At 28.9% G+C, this 18,794-nt stretch overlaps 2 protein-coding genes across 2 annotated transcripts; both read left to right on the forward strand.

Annotated features, from left to right (window-relative positions):
* Nucleotides 1-9,136: 9,136 nt before the first annotated feature.
* On the forward strand, nucleotides 9,137-10,680 carry LOC123887979 (glucan endo-1,3-beta-glucosidase-like). The gene is made up of 2 exons (XM_045936912.1): nucleotides 9,137-9,215; nucleotides 9,737-10,680. Exons 1-2 carry the CDS (start codon nucleotides 9,137-9,139, stop codon nucleotides 10,678-10,680), a joined length of 1,023 nt encoding a protein of 340 aa, XP_045792868.1.
* A 5,738-nt stretch (nucleotides 10,681-16,418) lies between these two features.
* LOC123893073 (glucan endo-1,3-beta-glucosidase-like) lies at nucleotides 16,419-17,997 on the forward strand. Its single transcript, XM_045942994.1, has 2 exons — nucleotides 16,419-16,531; nucleotides 17,054-17,997. The coding sequence occupies exons 1-2, from the start codon at nucleotides 16,453-16,455 to the stop codon at nucleotides 17,995-17,997; spliced, it is 1,023 nt and encodes a 340-aa protein (XP_045798950.1). The 5' UTR covers nucleotides 16,419-16,452.
* The last annotated feature ends 797 nt before the right edge of the window (nucleotides 17,998-18,794 follow it).

Raw genomic sequence — 18,794 nt, forward strand, 5'->3', positions numbered from 1 at the left:
AGCACTTCATTCCTTCTTGTTCACCAATCGGAAATCAAGACAAACCGGGCACTACGGGAAACTGATTCAAAGGTGGTAGAACAAACCACCCGTATTTTAGTCCTGATGGAAAAAGAATTGTGTTTACATCAGAGTTAGCTTTTGGGGATGAGATCCAAGCATAGTTAACAGTGAAAACACCCGATTCCATTCCGACCTCGATATGTGGAATCATCTTGCGTCATATGTACTGAAATTGTTCTGGAGACATGGTAAAAGCCCAATGAATAAATTTAAAATATTCTGTGCAAACGGGGAATACGCAGTCGAACAACCGCAGGGGCTTTCCGGCCGTGATAGCTGAACTAGTTGTATTAGGTCAAATTTGGAATAATAAGTTTTTCATTAAAAAAATGATTTTATAGACAACTTTAGTATAAGTTTTTTTTTTTTTGACGCAACTTTAGTATAAGATTTAAAAATGATAAAATAACGAAATTTGGAAAGATACAGATTTGGTAACCAAATATAGAATATGGTACTGATTTTTTCATGCTTGTACTCTACGTGAGCATATTTTTCTTATTCCATAATGGTATGTCTTGGCAATGTATAATGTAAAATAAAACTAGCATATCAACAAATTTAAAAAGAATATAAGACTAGGCCCGCACAGCTATAATTGCAGAACATCAAAGATGGAGACACGAACGACATATGAAGTATATATAACTAGTATCCGGACCCGTGCCAAGCACGGGTAAAATGAGACTACAAAAATAATATTTTAATATTAAAATTTTCAAAATTCTCAAATAAAAAGAATGGAAATTTATAAACATAAAAAAAAAAAATCCCGTATTAGTAAAAAAATAAAACATAGAATATCGTATTAATATATAAATATAAATCCCGTATAAATCTCAATGTAAAAATATAGACTCGTGTGTAAACTTAAAAAAAAAAAACAAACAAAAAAAGTTAAATTCGATAGTAAAATAAATATGAAACAAAAATACCCTAAAGAAATTATCATAATATATCTTATATTAGTTAATTTTCTCATCAATATCCTCCGAATAAAATAAATATAGAACCTAGTATATATTATAAATAAAAAATATGTCTCTGTATTAATATATGAACAAACATACGGTTCCTATAATAATATATTTTTTTGGTATTCGTTTATAAAAAATATATACTTTTTGGTATTTACCATCTTGTTCTTAGGGGAAGAGTTCTCTGATAATTAATAGTTCGACCGCCATGTGTATATATATCCCCAAATAATACATGTGCAAAATTCTCACAAAAATAAGAAAATAGATCATATCAAAATAAAAAGAACATAGGCCACATAATAATACAAAAAATAGGTCTATGTATTAATATATGAGTAAAAGTATAAAATCCCGTATAAATGTCTTAAAATAAAAGTATATAACCACGATATAACAAATAAAATAGATAAACAAAAATAGGAAAATTAATAAAAAAAATAGGAGAATGTCTTAAAATCCCGTATAAATGTCTTAAAATAATTGTACTATTTTCCTCCTTCTTTTTTTTGAACAATTCTCTTCCTCCTCTTTATTATTGGTCTTCTCTTCTTTTTTTTTGGTACAAATTATTGGTCTTCTCTAAATAAATAAAAAACTAATACATAAAATAATCTTAACCTAATCAAATAAATTTAATCCACTCTAAGAAAAGAATATCATTGATCCCGTCAAGTTATATCGCAACCAACTTGGTATTAATTCATTCCTTTCATAGTCTTTCTATACATCTGCAAATAAAATATAATAAATGATTAAATCCAATATAAAACATTGCTTTGGATATTTTTACGGTACAATAAATATAATAAAATTAATGTTTGCAATAAAAAAAATATTACTTAACGATGTGAATTTTCTGTACAACTATTAATAGAATGTTGCATCGCCTATTTCATTATAGAATGTTTTTAATAACATCCAATTTGCATATTATTAGTATTAATGGTACAGCTATAAATCATCAACTTTCTATGTAGAATTTGAATTTTTGGTTTCTCATGTGAATTATGTGAATTAATTGTCAAAGCCATATGTGAATCAATTGTCTATGTAAAATTCATTTATTATAGGGGCTTTTTAAAAAAATTGTATCATTTTGGTTTAACAAAATTAAATTCATTAAAACAACAAATCGTTCTCTATATAAATTCATTTGCTTGGAACAAAAACATTTGCAAATGCCTTTGGAATTAGAGTGTTAAGTCAAAAATATAATAATTTGAGTATCATTTCTTTTAAAAGCTTAAGGTAAGCAATATATCATGTATTATGCCCAGACCCGTTTTTATGATTTTGGTGGCCTATGGATAAACTTATAATTGAGCCTAATTTGAATTCTTAAAAAATATTGAATTCAACTGCTAATTTTTTTTTTAAGGAAATTACTCTCATGTCAACAACCACCAAAAAATCATTGACTCTAAAAATTCTTCGGGTGATTGTATTTCTCGTCATTATCATTTTCATCACATTGACTTTTCCTAAAGCCACAATGTTTTGTTGGCATATATAATATTAATATACTTCCGGATACTAAAAATCCGGATACTAAAAATCATAATTGGATGAAAGTTCATAATAAAAAAACTTAAGGATGAAAATTCATAATGAAAAAACATAACAATATCACATGAATGTATAATGTAATCATTCAACCAAAATAACACAACTTGACTGTCACTTAAAATTTACAATACACATTACACTTTTATGTAAAAATAATAATACACATTACATCTTTAAAACCAATTTACAACATTCATAATTATGTGGCAAAATAATCTTCACTTAAAACTAATCAATTTTAATCAATAGTGGCAGATCCAATATCTATAGAGTTCAGATACCATATTCTTCATCTAAGATCCATTTCTGCAAAAATTAAAAAAATGATGAATATAGATTAAGATGAATAATAAGCGGAAAAGAGAAGGGTACAAAAAGTTTAAGAATTGTACCCGTGAATTTGAGACTGTGGCCACTTGGCAACATCCATTGTCACTGGATTCCTTATGTATTCATGTCAGCCTATGAATTTTTTTGGGTACAAAATCAGCATATAAGTTTTACTTGAGTTGTGAAATCCCAATTAAAAAAATGAATGTAACGATAGCCATAACCATGAATTTTCAAAAGTGAAGAATATGAGAGTGCATACATATCTATATATATTTGAGTCATTCTCATTCATACTCAGACTAATATGCTCATAACCTGATTTATTTGCTGTCATAATTAATATGTATTAATGCAAATAATACCAATATTTTCTGATTAGATGTATTTGATATGGATGCAAGAATTAGGGGTGAAACATATTGTTAATCAATGAGCATTAAAATATTAAAATAATGGCTAAAATGAATTTCTATTGGAAGAATGAATTTGACGTGATTTGATGGGGAATGGTAAAAATTATTAGTCATTAATATTAGGTGTAAAATTTCTATGAAAGTGATTGGGATGGACATGATATGGACAAATTATTAGTCATTAAGTGATTCCGTTTATTAGGTGTAAAATTATTAGTCATTAACATTAGGTGTAAAATTTCCTTAATAATAGTAAACGATAACATGATATGGACAAATCCACTATTAAATGGTAAATTGATGCGATCCTTAATAATAATAAACGATAACATGATATGGACAAAATTGAATAGGGGAATGAGTAATTGGACAAATCCACTATTAAATGTTGAATCAATTGCCATAAACGTAAAGACTAAATAAATTTTGCAAAAGAAACATTAAATGTGAGGAATGAGGTTGAATGAGGAGAGGAGAGAGAAAGGAAAATATGTCTGGCTTATTACATATTATAGATACTCCTATACTGTAAAATAAATAAAAATGAAGTATATGATAATATAATATTTCAAAAATGAAAAAACGCATAGGCCTTACGGCTCAATATCAATGGCCGTTACTAAAATACAGTATTACATTTTGCCCCAACTTTTTTTAGAACTTATGCAAACAATTTATACAATATAAAAAACTAGTGAAATTTGTAATTTTATAAGCTATTTTATTATAAACTATATTGACAAACTTATAATAATATATAAAAAGTGCATAAGCTGTTTGCATAAACTCTAAAAAAAAGCTGGGTCAAACGAGCCATAAGGTTAAAAAAAATCATCCAGAGATCTTTAAATTTTTTAGGACCTAAATGTTACAAATATAAATTTAAAATATATATATATATATATATATATATATATATATATATATATATATATATATATATATATATATATATATTACTTAAAAAACTTAAATGACTTATCTGTTACAAATGTAAATGTAAAAGATATCTCGATGCATTTTGCCTAAAGATTAATAGTTGAATGATGATATTCCGTAAATATAATTAAATTGGTAAAAATATGTTAATATATAAGGAATAAGATTTAAATTCATATTTTCTCATTTATTCATTTTAAGAGTTGAAACTTTAACTACTAAATTAATTAACAAAAATTAAATAAAATAGTTGAATGAATATAGAGTGTGTACAAAATGAGTTTTAACCAAAACTATCATGCTTAGTTGTCCAAGTTGAATGACAATAAATGAGATTGATGTGTTCAAAATTCAAATGAAGGCGTTCTATTTCTTAGTGGCGAAATTCGCATAAAAAGTTAAAAAAATTTTAGGAATACCTACAAATTTTTCTGAAAACTCCAAATTCACAAGAAGTTACTCTTAGTGGCGAATTCCGCAGGAAAATTCTTAGAAATACTTGTACATATTTTTCTGCAGCAAAATTCGCAGAAAATTAACAAATTTCTAGTAGTGTAATGCGCCGAGGGAATATACAAAGAAAACAAGATTTTTTTTAATGCTTTGTTTTTAATGCATCAAAGTGTAGATGATGCAGACTTTGATAAAATATCAACTGCTACAACATCCAAATATGCTTGGGACATCTTGAAGAAAGTGTCATATTGGTTGTGAAAAGGTGAAGAAAATGATGCAATAAGATTTGAGAAAGTAATATGAATTATTTCAGATGAAGGATCAAGAAAAGATGGTTGAATTCTTAGTTAAAGTGTGAGGTATCGCAAACTCCATGGTTCAAAATGGAGAGAACTCACGGATCAACATGTGTGTGAAAAAAATCATGAGATTGTTGCCTTCTAAATTGGATTACATTGTGTGTGGCTGTGTGTAACTGAAAAAACCAAACAAGTAGAGAATTATGAGATTCTTTCTTTCTTTTTTTTTTTTTTTTTGGAAAAGGTATGAGATGGGAAGTGGATCACCTCCAGCCCAGGCAACCTGCCTTTTATTCTGCCCCAAATTTAATAATCGAAAGCTCAAATAAGAAGAAAGAGAAATCGAATATAAATTCAACGGTTGATATGAGAACTAATTAAACAGATGGCAACTCACTGGAGAGGATCCAAATCTTATAAATTGAGATTGAATAAAAGAAGTTCATTAGAGAATTATTTTCTCCGTACCACAATATAAGTCACAATTTGACATTTTATTGAACCACAAAAATAAGCCCTTGTGTGTTTGGAAGTAATGTCTCCATAGAGGATGAATCTAGTAAGAAAAGTGTATCAATGGTCACTACGTCATTTTTTAAATAATTCAGATGTAAAAAATATATAGTTAGAGTGTTAATTAAGAAGTTTCACCACGCTTGCGAGATGACATGAATATATGTGTTTATAAAATAGAGACAATACACATCTTACAGACCGATTTTGTAAGGTTGAGTTAAGCCGAAGTCCAACTCCTAACTCTAAGATAGAGGTGAAAGGTAAGGTGATTTAAGCCACAAATTAAAGCCAATGGATATTAGTAGTAAAGTATTGAGCCCATGCAACATCGTTAACTTTAACAAGGTTGAGAGAGATTTCTATTACTCTTCTTACAGCTAGGAGGCCCTTCAATTCACTTGAGAAACACATAGGAATCAAAACCATTGAAGCTATGAGGTCGGACATTATTTACACTCAAATGCTTAAGGACCAAAACTTCCCTCTCTCATACCAAACATAAGCCGCATCCAAATGCTTTTGATTTTTTACTAGTATTTGATGATTTAAATGATTTGAATTCAGTAAAAATATTTATATTTTTGCCATAATTTTTTTTTTAGGTTAATAAATTTTTTTTTTATGTTTGCCATAACTTTTTTATCTTAATCAAAATTAAATAATTCTTTTTGTCTTAATTATAATTTTATTTCTTAATCAAAATTTACTTTATTAAAAATAGATTTTATATAAAAAATAAGTAAAAAAGGTAATGGAAAATTTGAAGAAAAAAAAAAATTAATCCAAATTTGCAGGAAAATTCTTGGAAATATACTTGCGAATTTTCCTGAAAACGCCAAATCAGAGGAAAATGACTCCTTAATGTGAAATCTCTAGGAAATTTTTTAGGAATATCTGCATATTTTTTTCTTGCTGGAATATTAGCAGGAAAATCCTTAGTGTGAGGTTTCTAATTTTTGTTTTAGACACGGTTGAAATTAACTTTTTTTATTTACGGTGAATCGAACTTAAGATCTTTAGTATATTATCCAAACTCTTTTTCATTAGACAAAATCTAATGGCTTCGGTTGAAATTCTAAATTAATAATTATGACAACATTGCTCGATGGTCTATCCACATCCAAATGTGAATAAAGTTGGGAATAGTCATATGCCTAGGTGTTTGAACTGATTACCAAAATAAATTTTAGGTCATGAAAAATATAGATGTTATGAAGATATGTCACTACCCACTAGTATAGACCAAAAGCTATTATGAGTTGTCAAATATTAATAATTGTGAATAGGAAAGCAATTCTTAAGTGGTAAAAAATGTATAAAGCAAGTCTTAGGTGGTAAAAAATGTATAAAAGGTTATGGGTTATGCTAATTATTCTCTTTAGAGTACAAGTTAGAAAAAATAAAAAATAAAAAGTTTTGTATTAAAAAGAATAATTTTTTTTTATACTTTTAAAAAGTAAATTACATAAGATCCAATAGTCTTTTATCTTGTTTGGTTCTTTAATTAGTATCCTATGGGCATTAGTTAGCATCTTGTTATTTCAAATTAAAATTGGAGTTTGGGCTGGTTTCTATTTCTATCTAAGAACCCCGATGGTTCAACTTTCACTCTCAAATATAACGTAACTAAAATCCTACTATGTGATAGATAGTTCTTTGTATTGAGAGTTTTGCATTATTGATATTGGTAGTTGGTTTTGTCTTGATTTGACTTTGGTTTGGGTATTGGCTTTGAGAGTTGGAAGGGGTGGATAACAGGCTGGATTGGACAAGTTTGGGCCTAATCGTTTATTTATTTATTTTTTTGATAATGATGAGGGCTTAAGCCCAATCCTTTATCTGATCGGGAGAAGTTGGTTAATGAATTGCAGATTATATATCGGACCTACTTCATTGATTTTAGCATAACCGAAGTTAGTATAGTTCTAAATTTTTGAATAGATTGGTTTTGACTATAATTCTCAATGTTGTGATATTCTAATTTCTATTATGTGTTATTTCTATTAAAAATATGATTATGAAAATTGATAAATAATTTCACACACGACACAATTTATGATTTTGCATTTAATGAGTGATTTCCAATATGTTTAGATTGATGCTTAACAAGGAATAAATAATATGGATATATGTATTCATCATTTCTAGAACATTGTTAAATGGAAAAACCTCAAAATTCTTTTTCGCTAAAATTTCCATTGTGCGTTGATTTTATAGGGTGCAGTGATGCTTCCGAAGATGTTTTATCCTGATTTTCGAGATGAAATTTATCCTTTCACAAATTTGGTAGATCCGTTCGGGAATAAATTTGAAGTATTAGTCTAAAGAATTAGCAAAAATATTTATTTAACGCATGACTAGTATGCTTTAAAAAAGATTTTTACAAAATATCGGACCTATCGGGGCTTGGGTTACATTGGTATACGCCGGAAGAGGACAATTTGGTATAATTTTAACTGATAGGTTTCGTGTACCACATAAGTGTATTTGCATATTTAGGTTTTTTATGACATCATCTGATGTAAGAATTCCTTTTAAATTTCAACGGAGATAATTTCCTTAATGATTTCTTTTGTGATGACTATTAATAAGAGTCAGAGACAATCTTTAAAGCCTTTTGGGATATATCTTGTGTCGCCAGTGTTTTCACATGATCAATTGTATGTTGCAATTTAATGAGTTACTTCTAGAGAAGGATTAAAAATATTGATCATCGATGATGACGTTGAAGATACGAATAAGACTTCCAATGTAGTCTATAAGGAAGTCTTCTGTAATATACCATAATTTCTTTTGTATGAATATTTATCCAAATTTATTGTTGAAGTATCGTTTAATGTTACTCAATTTTTTTCCTATACCTTTCATTATTGCAATTTTCATATTTTATTTTATGTTTATTTACAATGAGACGGGGATCGAACCCAAAACCTATAGCATAATTTCCATATTTTATTTTATCATTACATCTTACGGCTAATTAGATATGTGCATTGCACGGGTCGATGTTCTATAGTTTGTTAAAATTTTTTAGGCTGCTCTTAGTTCACCTAAAATAATACTTGTTAAATCTCTTATTCTTATCATATGCCTATTTTTAGTAAAAAATAATCTTGTCTATCTTTATTAAAGTAATAAGTAAAAAAAAATCTTTATCAAAGAAATTTAGTTGATAATAATATATTATTCATTTTGACATATATCGGAGTCTCTGTGATTAGTTAATTAATTTAAGATAATTGATTTTAAATTAATGGAAATAAATCTCTTAATTTTAATTCGTATATGATATTATCAATATATTATTTAACTCAATATTACCATAATAATTGACAAAAGATAGAAAAATCGTATGCTATTCAATTTTTTTTTATCACATTATGATCATATCACAATATTTATTTTTGTTAATACTATCATATCAATGTAATTATTTTATACCAACCACCAAAAGAGTCATTCACACTTAGTGACCAAAACTCTATATAACCACTAAATCAGTTTAGATGTTAAACCACAAACAAAAATATTTTTCTTTAGTCTAAGTTAGTGTTACAACAAGCATAAATTTATGGCTTCATTAAGGAGGATCCGAACTATTTTGTTAATTTTCACTTTAATCCTAGCAATGCAAATGTCATTTTCTACTGGTAAGCCTTTATTCAAGGATATGCATGCCTATACACACATATTTTTTTATATTATATTTTTATTTTTTTTGCAACATATCTTATTCACTTAGCTCTTCAATTGTATAGATATACAATATGCATATCGATCGGATAATGCTGTGGTGGATCCGTTGTACAAGTGGTCTATAATGCTTAAAATTATCAGAAATCTCTAACGATTGTCGATAATACTTCTTAAAAGTAAAAATCATGATTCTTCTCGTTTTTACGACTAAAAAATGACATTATTTGTGTCAATTAAGTATGCGTTACATATTTATTATATGTTGTTTTGATTAAACCGATGTCAATTAAGTCATTATTTCAATCATAAAAATAAAAATAATCATTAAATTATACGTTCCAACATCAGCGTATATATTATCAATAATATTTTAAATATTTTTTATATACTAGTCACCATGTAATATGTATATCCTTGTTGATATAATTGACTAATTTAATTTCTTTTTGTATTATCTATTTTGAATTATACTAAGGTATTGGTGTCAATTTTGGGAGGAATGGTGACAATCTTCCAAGCCCACAAAATGTTGTAAGTCTTTACAAGAAGTGTGGCATTAAGCTTCTACGACTTTTTGAGCCAAACCTTGATATATTAGAAGCATTGAAGGGATCCAATTTGCAAGTGAGTCTTGGAGTAAAAAATGGAGATGTGCAAAGCTTAGCATCATCTAAAGAAGCTGCTAACCAATGGGTTAATACTAATGTTGCCCCTTACAAAGGTGATGTTAATTTCAAATGGATTGTATTAGGAAATGAGATTATTCCGGGCGCCGAAGGCATTTATGCTACTCAAGCTATGAAAAACATTAAAGATGCGATAAATTCGATTGGCTTGACTAAAACTATAGTGACCACATCATTTTATATGTCTGGAATTACATCCTCTTACCCTCCATCTGCAGGGGCATTTACCAAAGATGTGGTAAATGTTATGAAAGATGTTACTGCTTATTTACTTCAAACTGGAGCACCCCTTATGGTTAATGTGTACCCGTATTATGCTTATACATCAAATCCAAAAGACATTAAGTTAGAATATGCCACATTTCAAACCACAAATACTGTAGTGGTGGATGGTGGCTTGAGTTATTCTAACCTTTTTGATGCAATGGTTGATTCAGTTTATGCAGCATTAGGAAAAATAAATGCAGGGAATGTTTCTCTTGAAATTGGAGAAACTGGTTGGCCTACTGCAGGGAATGAGCCTTATTCAAGTAAGGAAAATGCTAAGACATATAACAAAAATTTGATACAATATGTGCAAAGTGGCAAAGGTACACCAAAAAAACCAAATCAAACTATTGATGTGTTTATATTTGCAATGTTCAACGAAAATCAAAAGACAACTGGAATAGAGCAGAATTGGGGACTCTTTTATCCTAACATGAGTCATGTTTATCCTCTTCTAAATTGTTGATTGTAATATGAATTGCAATATTTAAATATAAGTTGTACATTGTGAACACTTATAATTCAATGGTAAACAAAAGGAATTGTTGTTGCTATTTCGTTGAAGACGAAAGCAATATTTGCTGAACTTTGCCACCAAATATCGTGTGTTCATTGTTTGCGCTTATTGTGTTCTTTACTTTATTAAACCAGTTTTTTTCTAAGGTAATATTAATAATTTTGTTAGAAATATTAAAATGGTATACATTTACTCTATAAATATCTATGTCATTTGGTTGCTTATAGAGTTAAAGGTATTGAAAGACAATTCAAGTTATATTGCGATATTTATATTCACATTGCAGTACAAAAGTTTATGGTTGTACACGACATATAGATGTCATGTCACTCCCATAAGTTAATTATTACAATACACATATACTCTAATAAACACTATTAAAACTTAATATACCATACCCAACCAACAATAACAAAATTGATGAAATAACAAAAACTTATAGATATAATCCGATAATAACACATTAATCAAACTAACTATGAAATTATCTTTCATTTGCGTCGAACAATAATTGGACTCTAACATTGTGTTTTCCATTTGTCCATATCAATTCACCAAATTAGTATTTCCTTCTTGGAGTCTGATGGTGGCTTTGCAAGTGCACGGAATCGCAACCAAGTAATAAAGTGATAAGTTATCGTTCTCCACAGGGATTGTGCCAAAATTACTAGTTTCGTTTAGGAATTTAGAAAGTAAAGTTGTTTTGCATTCGCTTTGTTTGTTTTAGAGAGTTTTGCATTCAATAAAAGTAAATAACAACAAAGTAAAGGACGAGAAATTAAAGAGCAATAATAATAAAGAGATTGTGTGAGTAGATGCACGAGGTGGTTAAGTGTTTCAAATCTCTCCCTTACTCCTGCTTGGTAAGTGGCATTATACTATACATCATTACTAGTTATAACCTACCGGATTAATTTCTATTAAAATAAGCCTAGTATTACTATACTTATTTCTATTGCAATCTGACTTGGGTCGAACCAATTAAGCGTTGATAGTTTAGCCTTTGTTATTTCATATCATTACCTTTAACGGTGCAATTATTAATCTTGCCCATGTACCGTCAGTCAAATACTGAATTTAATGGTCTCATATTGGTAGGATGAAATGTCTTTTTGGTCTGACCTATTAATTTTGTTGTCACGGGATTAACTAATTTCATCTAGGTTGATTCACTTAATGTGATCAATATTAAGAATGAATAATTAAATCAAAGACAAATATAGAAAATAACTTAATAACAATTGAGCATAAACTTTATCAAATCAGGGTTACATGTCTCAAGCATTCATAAGGGAGTTCATCTACTCGACCTAACCTAGTAAAAATAAATTACAAAGACAATAAAAGAAAAGAACCTTATTGGTCTTGTAGTTCCTTGGGCCTCCTTGCCTCCTCCTTAGATTTCTCCTTACTCTGGAGTGAATATTGAATAACTCTCAATATTTCTGAATGAATAATAGTGAAGGAAGAGAGTTCCATTTATAGTTTTTCAGCTTGATTTAAGCATTTTCTGCGCACCCATCGTATCCATCATAGCCACGATGGCGTGTAATTTTGCCTCATCGTGACCACAATGGATCATATCGTGGTATGATGGAAGATTTGATCAGGATTTTCTATTTTTCTTCAACCGCCTTCATCGTGCCACGATGGTATGTCATCGTGGTACGATGGAAAGATTTGTTGCAGATTTTCTACAATTTAAACCGCCTTATCATCGTGCCGCGTTGGATCTCATCGTATGTACGATGGTGTGCGCTGTTTTTGACGTTTTTGCCATTTTTTTATGCTTTTTCCACTTTTTCTTGCTTCTAGGCTAAGTAACTTCATTTTTTCAGGTATTTACTTGCTTTTGGGCTTCAATTACTGTTAAAACTATCCTAAATTACTACTAAAAACATCATATAATTGACTGTCATCAGAGTCTCACTTCTTGCTTGCACTACAACTTGAAATGTCTTCTTTTCACCAATTTTCTTGAAATTCAATGAATTTGGTACAACAAAAATTTTATATCCAGACAATTGGGCTTTTACAAAATATGTACTTGGTGGCCCAACATTGGTAACTCTCCTAGTCACATTAACAACATTTAATCCAAGATTTGGTAATGTGATTGAAGGGTAATTCAAGTCATTTATGCTATGTGACCCTGAACATTTATGCTATGTTGAAATTACTGATCTTCTTGTAGTTAGGAGGCCCTTCAATTCACTTGAGAAACACATAGGAATCAAAATCATTGAAGCTATGAGGTCGGACATTATTTACACCCAAATGCTTAAGGACCAACACTTCCCTCTCTCATACCAACATAAGCCACATCCAAATGCTTTTGTTTTTTAATAGTATTTGATTATTTATTGATTTGAATTCAGTAAAAAAAAATAGTAAAAATATTTATACTTTTGCCATAATTATTTTTGAAGTTAATAAATTTTATTTTATTTTGCCATAATTTTTTTTGTCTTAATCAAAATTAATTAATTTTTTTCTCTTAATTATAATTTTTATCTTAATCAAAATTTACCTTAATTAAAAATAGATTTTATATAAAAAATAAGTAAAAAAAGGTAATGGAAAATTTGAAAGAATCAACGCAAATTGTTGGGAATACTTGGGGACTTTCCTGAAAACGCCAAATCCGCAGGAAATGACTCCTTAGTGTGAAATCTCTAGGAAAAATTATTGGAATATCTGCAGATTTTTTTCTGCGGGAATATTAGCAGGAAAATTTTTAGTGTGAATTTCTAATTTTTGTTTTAGATACTATTGAAATTGATTTTTTTTTACAGTGAAGCTGAAAATCGAACTTACAATCTCTAGTATATTATCCAAACCTTTTATCACCGGACAAAACCAAATGGCTTCAGTTGAAATTGATAATTATGACAACATTGTTCGATGGTCTATCCACATCCAAATCCAAATGTGAATAAATTTGGGAATTAGTCATGTGCCTAGGTATTTTCCTGAAAACGCCAAATCAGAGGAAAATGACTCCTTAATGTGAAATCTCTAGGAAATTTTTTAGGAATATCTGCATATTTTTTTCTTGCTGGAATATTAGCAGGAAAATCCTTAGTGTGAGGTTTCTAATTTTTATTTTAGACACGGTTGAAATTAACTTTTTTTATTTACGGTGAATCGAACTTAAGATCTTTAGTATATTATCCAAACTCTTTTTCATTAGACAAAATCTAATGGCTTCGGTTGAAATTCTAAATTAATAATTATGACAACATTGCTCGATGGTCTATCCACATCCAAATGTGAATAAATTTGGGAATAATCATATGCCTAGGTGTTTGAACTGATTACCAAAATAAATTTTAGGTCATGAAAAAGATAGATGTTATGAAGATATGTCACTACCCACTAGTATAGACCAAAAGCTATTATGAGTTGTCAAATATTAATAATTGTGAATAGGAAAGCAATTCTTAAGTGGTAAAAAATGTATAAAGCAAGTCTTAGGTGGTAAAAAATGTATAAAAGGTTATGGGTTATGCTAATTATTCTCTTTAGAGTACAAGTTAGAAAAAATAAAAAATAAAAAGTTTTGTATTAAAAAGAATAATTTTTTTTATACTTTTAAAAAGTAAATTACATAAGATCCAATAGTCTTTTATCTTGTTTGGTTCTTTAATTAGTATCCTATGGGCATTAGTTAGCATCTTGTTATTCCAAATTAAAATTGGAGTTTGGGCTGGTTTCTATTTCTATCTAAGAATCCTGATGGTTCAACTTTCACTCTCAAGTATAACGTAACTAAAATCCTACTATGTGATTAATAGTTCTTTGTATTGAGAGTTTTGCATTATTGATATTGGTAGTTGGTTTTGTCTTGATTTGACTTTGGTTTGGGTATTGGCTTTGAGAGTTGGAAGGGGAGGATAACGGGCTGGATTGGACAAGTTTGGGCCTAATCGTTTATTTATTTATTTTTTTGATAATGATGAGGGCTTAAGCCCAATCCTTTATCTGACCGGGAGAAGTTGGTTAATGAATTGCAGATTATATATCGGACTTACTTCGTTGATTTTAGCATAACCGAAGTTAGTATAGTTCTAAATTTTTGAATAGATTGGTTTTGACTATAATTCTCAATGTTGTGATATTCTAATTTCTATTATGTGTTATTTCTATTAAAAATATGATTATGAAAATTGATAAATAATTTCACACACGATACAATTTATGATTTTGCATTTAATGAGTGATTTCCAATATGTTTAGATTGATGCTTAACAAGGAATAAATAATATGGATATATGTATTCATCATTTCTAGAACATTGTTAAATGGAAAAACCTCAAAATTCTTTTTCGCTAAAATTTCCATTGTGCGTTGATTTTATAGGGTGCAGTGATGCTTCCGAAGATGTTTTATCCCGATTTTCGAGATGAAATTTATCCTTTCACAAATTTGGTAGATCCGTTCGGGAATAAATTTGAAGTATTAGTCTAAAGAATTAGCAAAAATATTTATTTAACGCATGACTGGTATGCTTTAAAAAAGATTTTTACAAAATATCGGACCTATCGGGGCTTGGGTTACATTGGTATACGCCGGAAGAGGACAATTTGGTATAATTTTAACTGATAGGTTTCGTGTACCACATAAGTGTATTTTCATATCTAGGTTTTTTATGACATCATCTGATGTAAGAATTCCTTTTAAATTTCAACGGAGACAATTTCCTTAATGATTTCTTTTGTGATGACTATTAATAAGAGTTAGAGACAATCTTTAAAGCCTTTTGGGATATATCTTGTGTCGCCAGTGTTTTCACATGATCAATTGTATGTTGCAATTTAATGAGTTACTTCTAGAGAAGGATTAAAAATATTGATCATCGACGATGACGTTGAAGATACGAATAAGACTTCCAATGTAGTCTATAAGGAAGTCTTCTGTAATATACCATAATTTCTTTTGTATGAATATTTATCCAAATTTATTGTTGAAGTATCGTTTAATGTTACTCAATTTTTTTCCTATACCTTTCATTATTGCAATTTTCATATTTTATTTTATTTTATGTTTATTTACAATGAGCCGGGGATCGAACCCAAAACCTATAGCATAATTTCCATATTTTATTTTATCATTACATCTTACGGCTAATTAGATATGTGCATTGCACGGGTCGATGTTCTATAGTTTGTTAAATTTTTTTAGGCTGCTCTTAGTTCACCTAAAATAATACTTGTTAAATCTCTTATTCTTATCATATGTGTATTTTTAGTAAAAAACAATCTTGTCTATCTTTATTAAAGTAATAAGTAAAAAAAAATCTTTATCAAAGAAATTTAGTTGATAATAATATATTATTCATTTTGACACATATCGGAGTCTCAGTGATTAGTTAATTAATTTAAGATAATTGATTTTACATTAATGGAAATAAATCTCTTAATTTTAATTCGTATATGATATTATCAATATATTATTTAACTCAATATTACCATAATAATTGACAAAAGATAGAAAAATCGTATGCTATTCAATTTTTTTTTATCACATTATGATCATATCACAATATTTATTTTTGTTAATACTATCATATCAATGTAATTATTTTATACCAACCACCAAAAGAGTCATTTACACTTAGTGACCAAAACTCTATATAACCACTAAATCAGTTTAGATGTTAAACCACAAACAAAAATATTTTTCTTTAGTCTAAGTTAGTGTTGCAACAAGCATAAATTTATGGCTTCATTAAGGAGGATCCGAACTATTTTGTTAATTTTCACTTTAATCCTAGCAATGCAAATGTCATTTTCTACTGGTAAGCCTTTATTCAAAGATATGCATGCCTATACACACATATTTTTTTTATATTATATTTTTATTTTTTTTGCAACATATCTTATTCACTTAGCTCTTCAATTGTATAGATATACAATATGCATATCGATCGGATAATGCTGTGGTGGATCCGTTGTACAAGTGGTCTATAATGCTTAAAATTATCAGAAATCTCTAACGATTGTCGATAATACTTCTTAAAAGTAAAAATCATGATTCTTCTCGTTTTTACGACTAAAAAATGACATTATTAGTGTCAATTAAGTATGTGTTACATATTTATTATATGTTGTTTTGATTAAACCGATGTCAATTAAGTCATTATTTCAATCATAAAAATAAAAATAATCATTAAATTATACGTTCCAACATCAGCGTATATATTATCAATAATATTTTAAATATTTTTTATATACTAGTCACCATGTAATATGTATATCCTTGTTGATATAATTGACTAATTTAATTTCTTTTTGTATTATCTATTTTGAATTATACTAAGGTATTGGTGTCAATTTTGGGAGGAATGGTGACAATCTTCCAAGCCCACAAAATGTTGTAAGTCTTTACAAGAAGTGTGGCATTAAGCTTCTACGACTTTTTGAGCCAAACCCTGATATATTAGAAGCATTGAAGGGATCCAATTTGCAAGTGAGTCTTGGAGTAAAAAATGGAGATGTGCAAAGCTTAGCATCATCTAAAGAAGCTGCTAACCAATGGGTTAATACTAATGTTGCCCCTTACAAAGGTGATGTTAATTTCAAATGGATTGTATTAGGAAATGAGATTATTCCGGGCGCCGAAGGCATTTATGCTACTCAAGCTATGAAAAACATTAAAGATGCGATAAATTCAATTGGCTTGACTAAAACTATAGTGACCACATCATTTTATATGCCTGGAATTACAACCTCTTACCCTCCATCTGCAGGGGCATTTACCAAAGATGTGGTAAATGTTATGAAAGATGTTACTGCTTATTTACTTCAAACTGGAGCACCCCTTATGGTTAATGTGTACCCGTATTATGCTTATACATCAAATCCAAAAGACATTAAGTTAGAATATGCCACATTTCAAACCACAAATACTGTAGTGGTGGATGGTGGCTTGAGTTATTCTAACCTTTTTGATGCAATGGTTGATTCAGTTTATGCAGCATTAGGAAAAATAAATGCAGGGAATGTTTCTCTTGTAATTGGAGAAACTGGTTGGCCTACTGCAGGGAATGAGCCTTATTCAAGTAAGGAAAATGCTAAGACATATAACAAAAATTTGATACAATATGTGCAAAGTGGGAAAGGTACACCAAAAAAACCAAATCAAACTATTGATGTGTTTATATTTGCAATGTTCAATGAAAATCAAAAGACAACTGGAATAGAGCAGAATTGGGGACTCTTTTATCCCAACATGAGTCACGTTTATCCTCTTCTAAATTGTTGATTGTAATATGAATTGCAATATTTAAATATATGTTGTATATTGTGAACACTTATAATTCAATGGTAAACAAAAGGAATTGTTGTTGCTATGTCGTTGAAGACGAAAGCAATATTTGCTGAACTTTGCCACCAAATATCGTGTATTCATTGTTTGCGCTTATTGTGTTCTTTACTTTATTAAACCAGTTTTTTTCTAAGGTAATATTAATAATTTTGTTAGAAATATTAAAATGGTATACATTTACTCTATAAATATCTATGTCATTTGGTTGCTTATAGAGTTAAAGGTATTGAAAGCAATTCAAGTTATATTGCGATATTTATATTCACATTGAAGTACAAAAGTTTATGGTTGTACACGACATATAGATGTCATGTCACTCCCATAAGTTAATTATTACAATACACATATACTCTAATAAACACTATTAAAACTTAATATACCATACCCAACCAACAATAACAAAATTGATGAAATAACAAAAACTTATAGATATAATCCGATAATAACACATTAATCAAACTAACTATGAAATTATCTTTCATTTGCGTCGAACAATAATTGGACTCTAACATTGTGTTTTCCATTTGTCCATATCAATTCACCAAATTAGTATTTCCTTCTTGGAGTCTGATGGTGGCTTTGCAAGTGCACGGAATCGCAACCAAGTAATAAAGTGATAAGTTATCGTTCTCCACAGGGATTGTGCCAAAATTACTAGTTTCGTTTAGGAATTTAGAAAGTAAAGTTGTTTTGCATTCGCTTTGTTTGTTTTAGAGAGTTTTGCATTCAATAAA

The sequence above is a fragment of the Trifolium pratense genome, linkage group LG6 (genome assembly GCF_020283565.1).
Source record: "Trifolium pratense cultivar HEN17-A07 linkage group LG6, ARS_RC_1.1, whole genome shotgun sequence".
Taxonomy (NCBI): domain Eukaryota; kingdom Viridiplantae; phylum Streptophyta; class Magnoliopsida; order Fabales; family Fabaceae; genus Trifolium; species Trifolium pratense.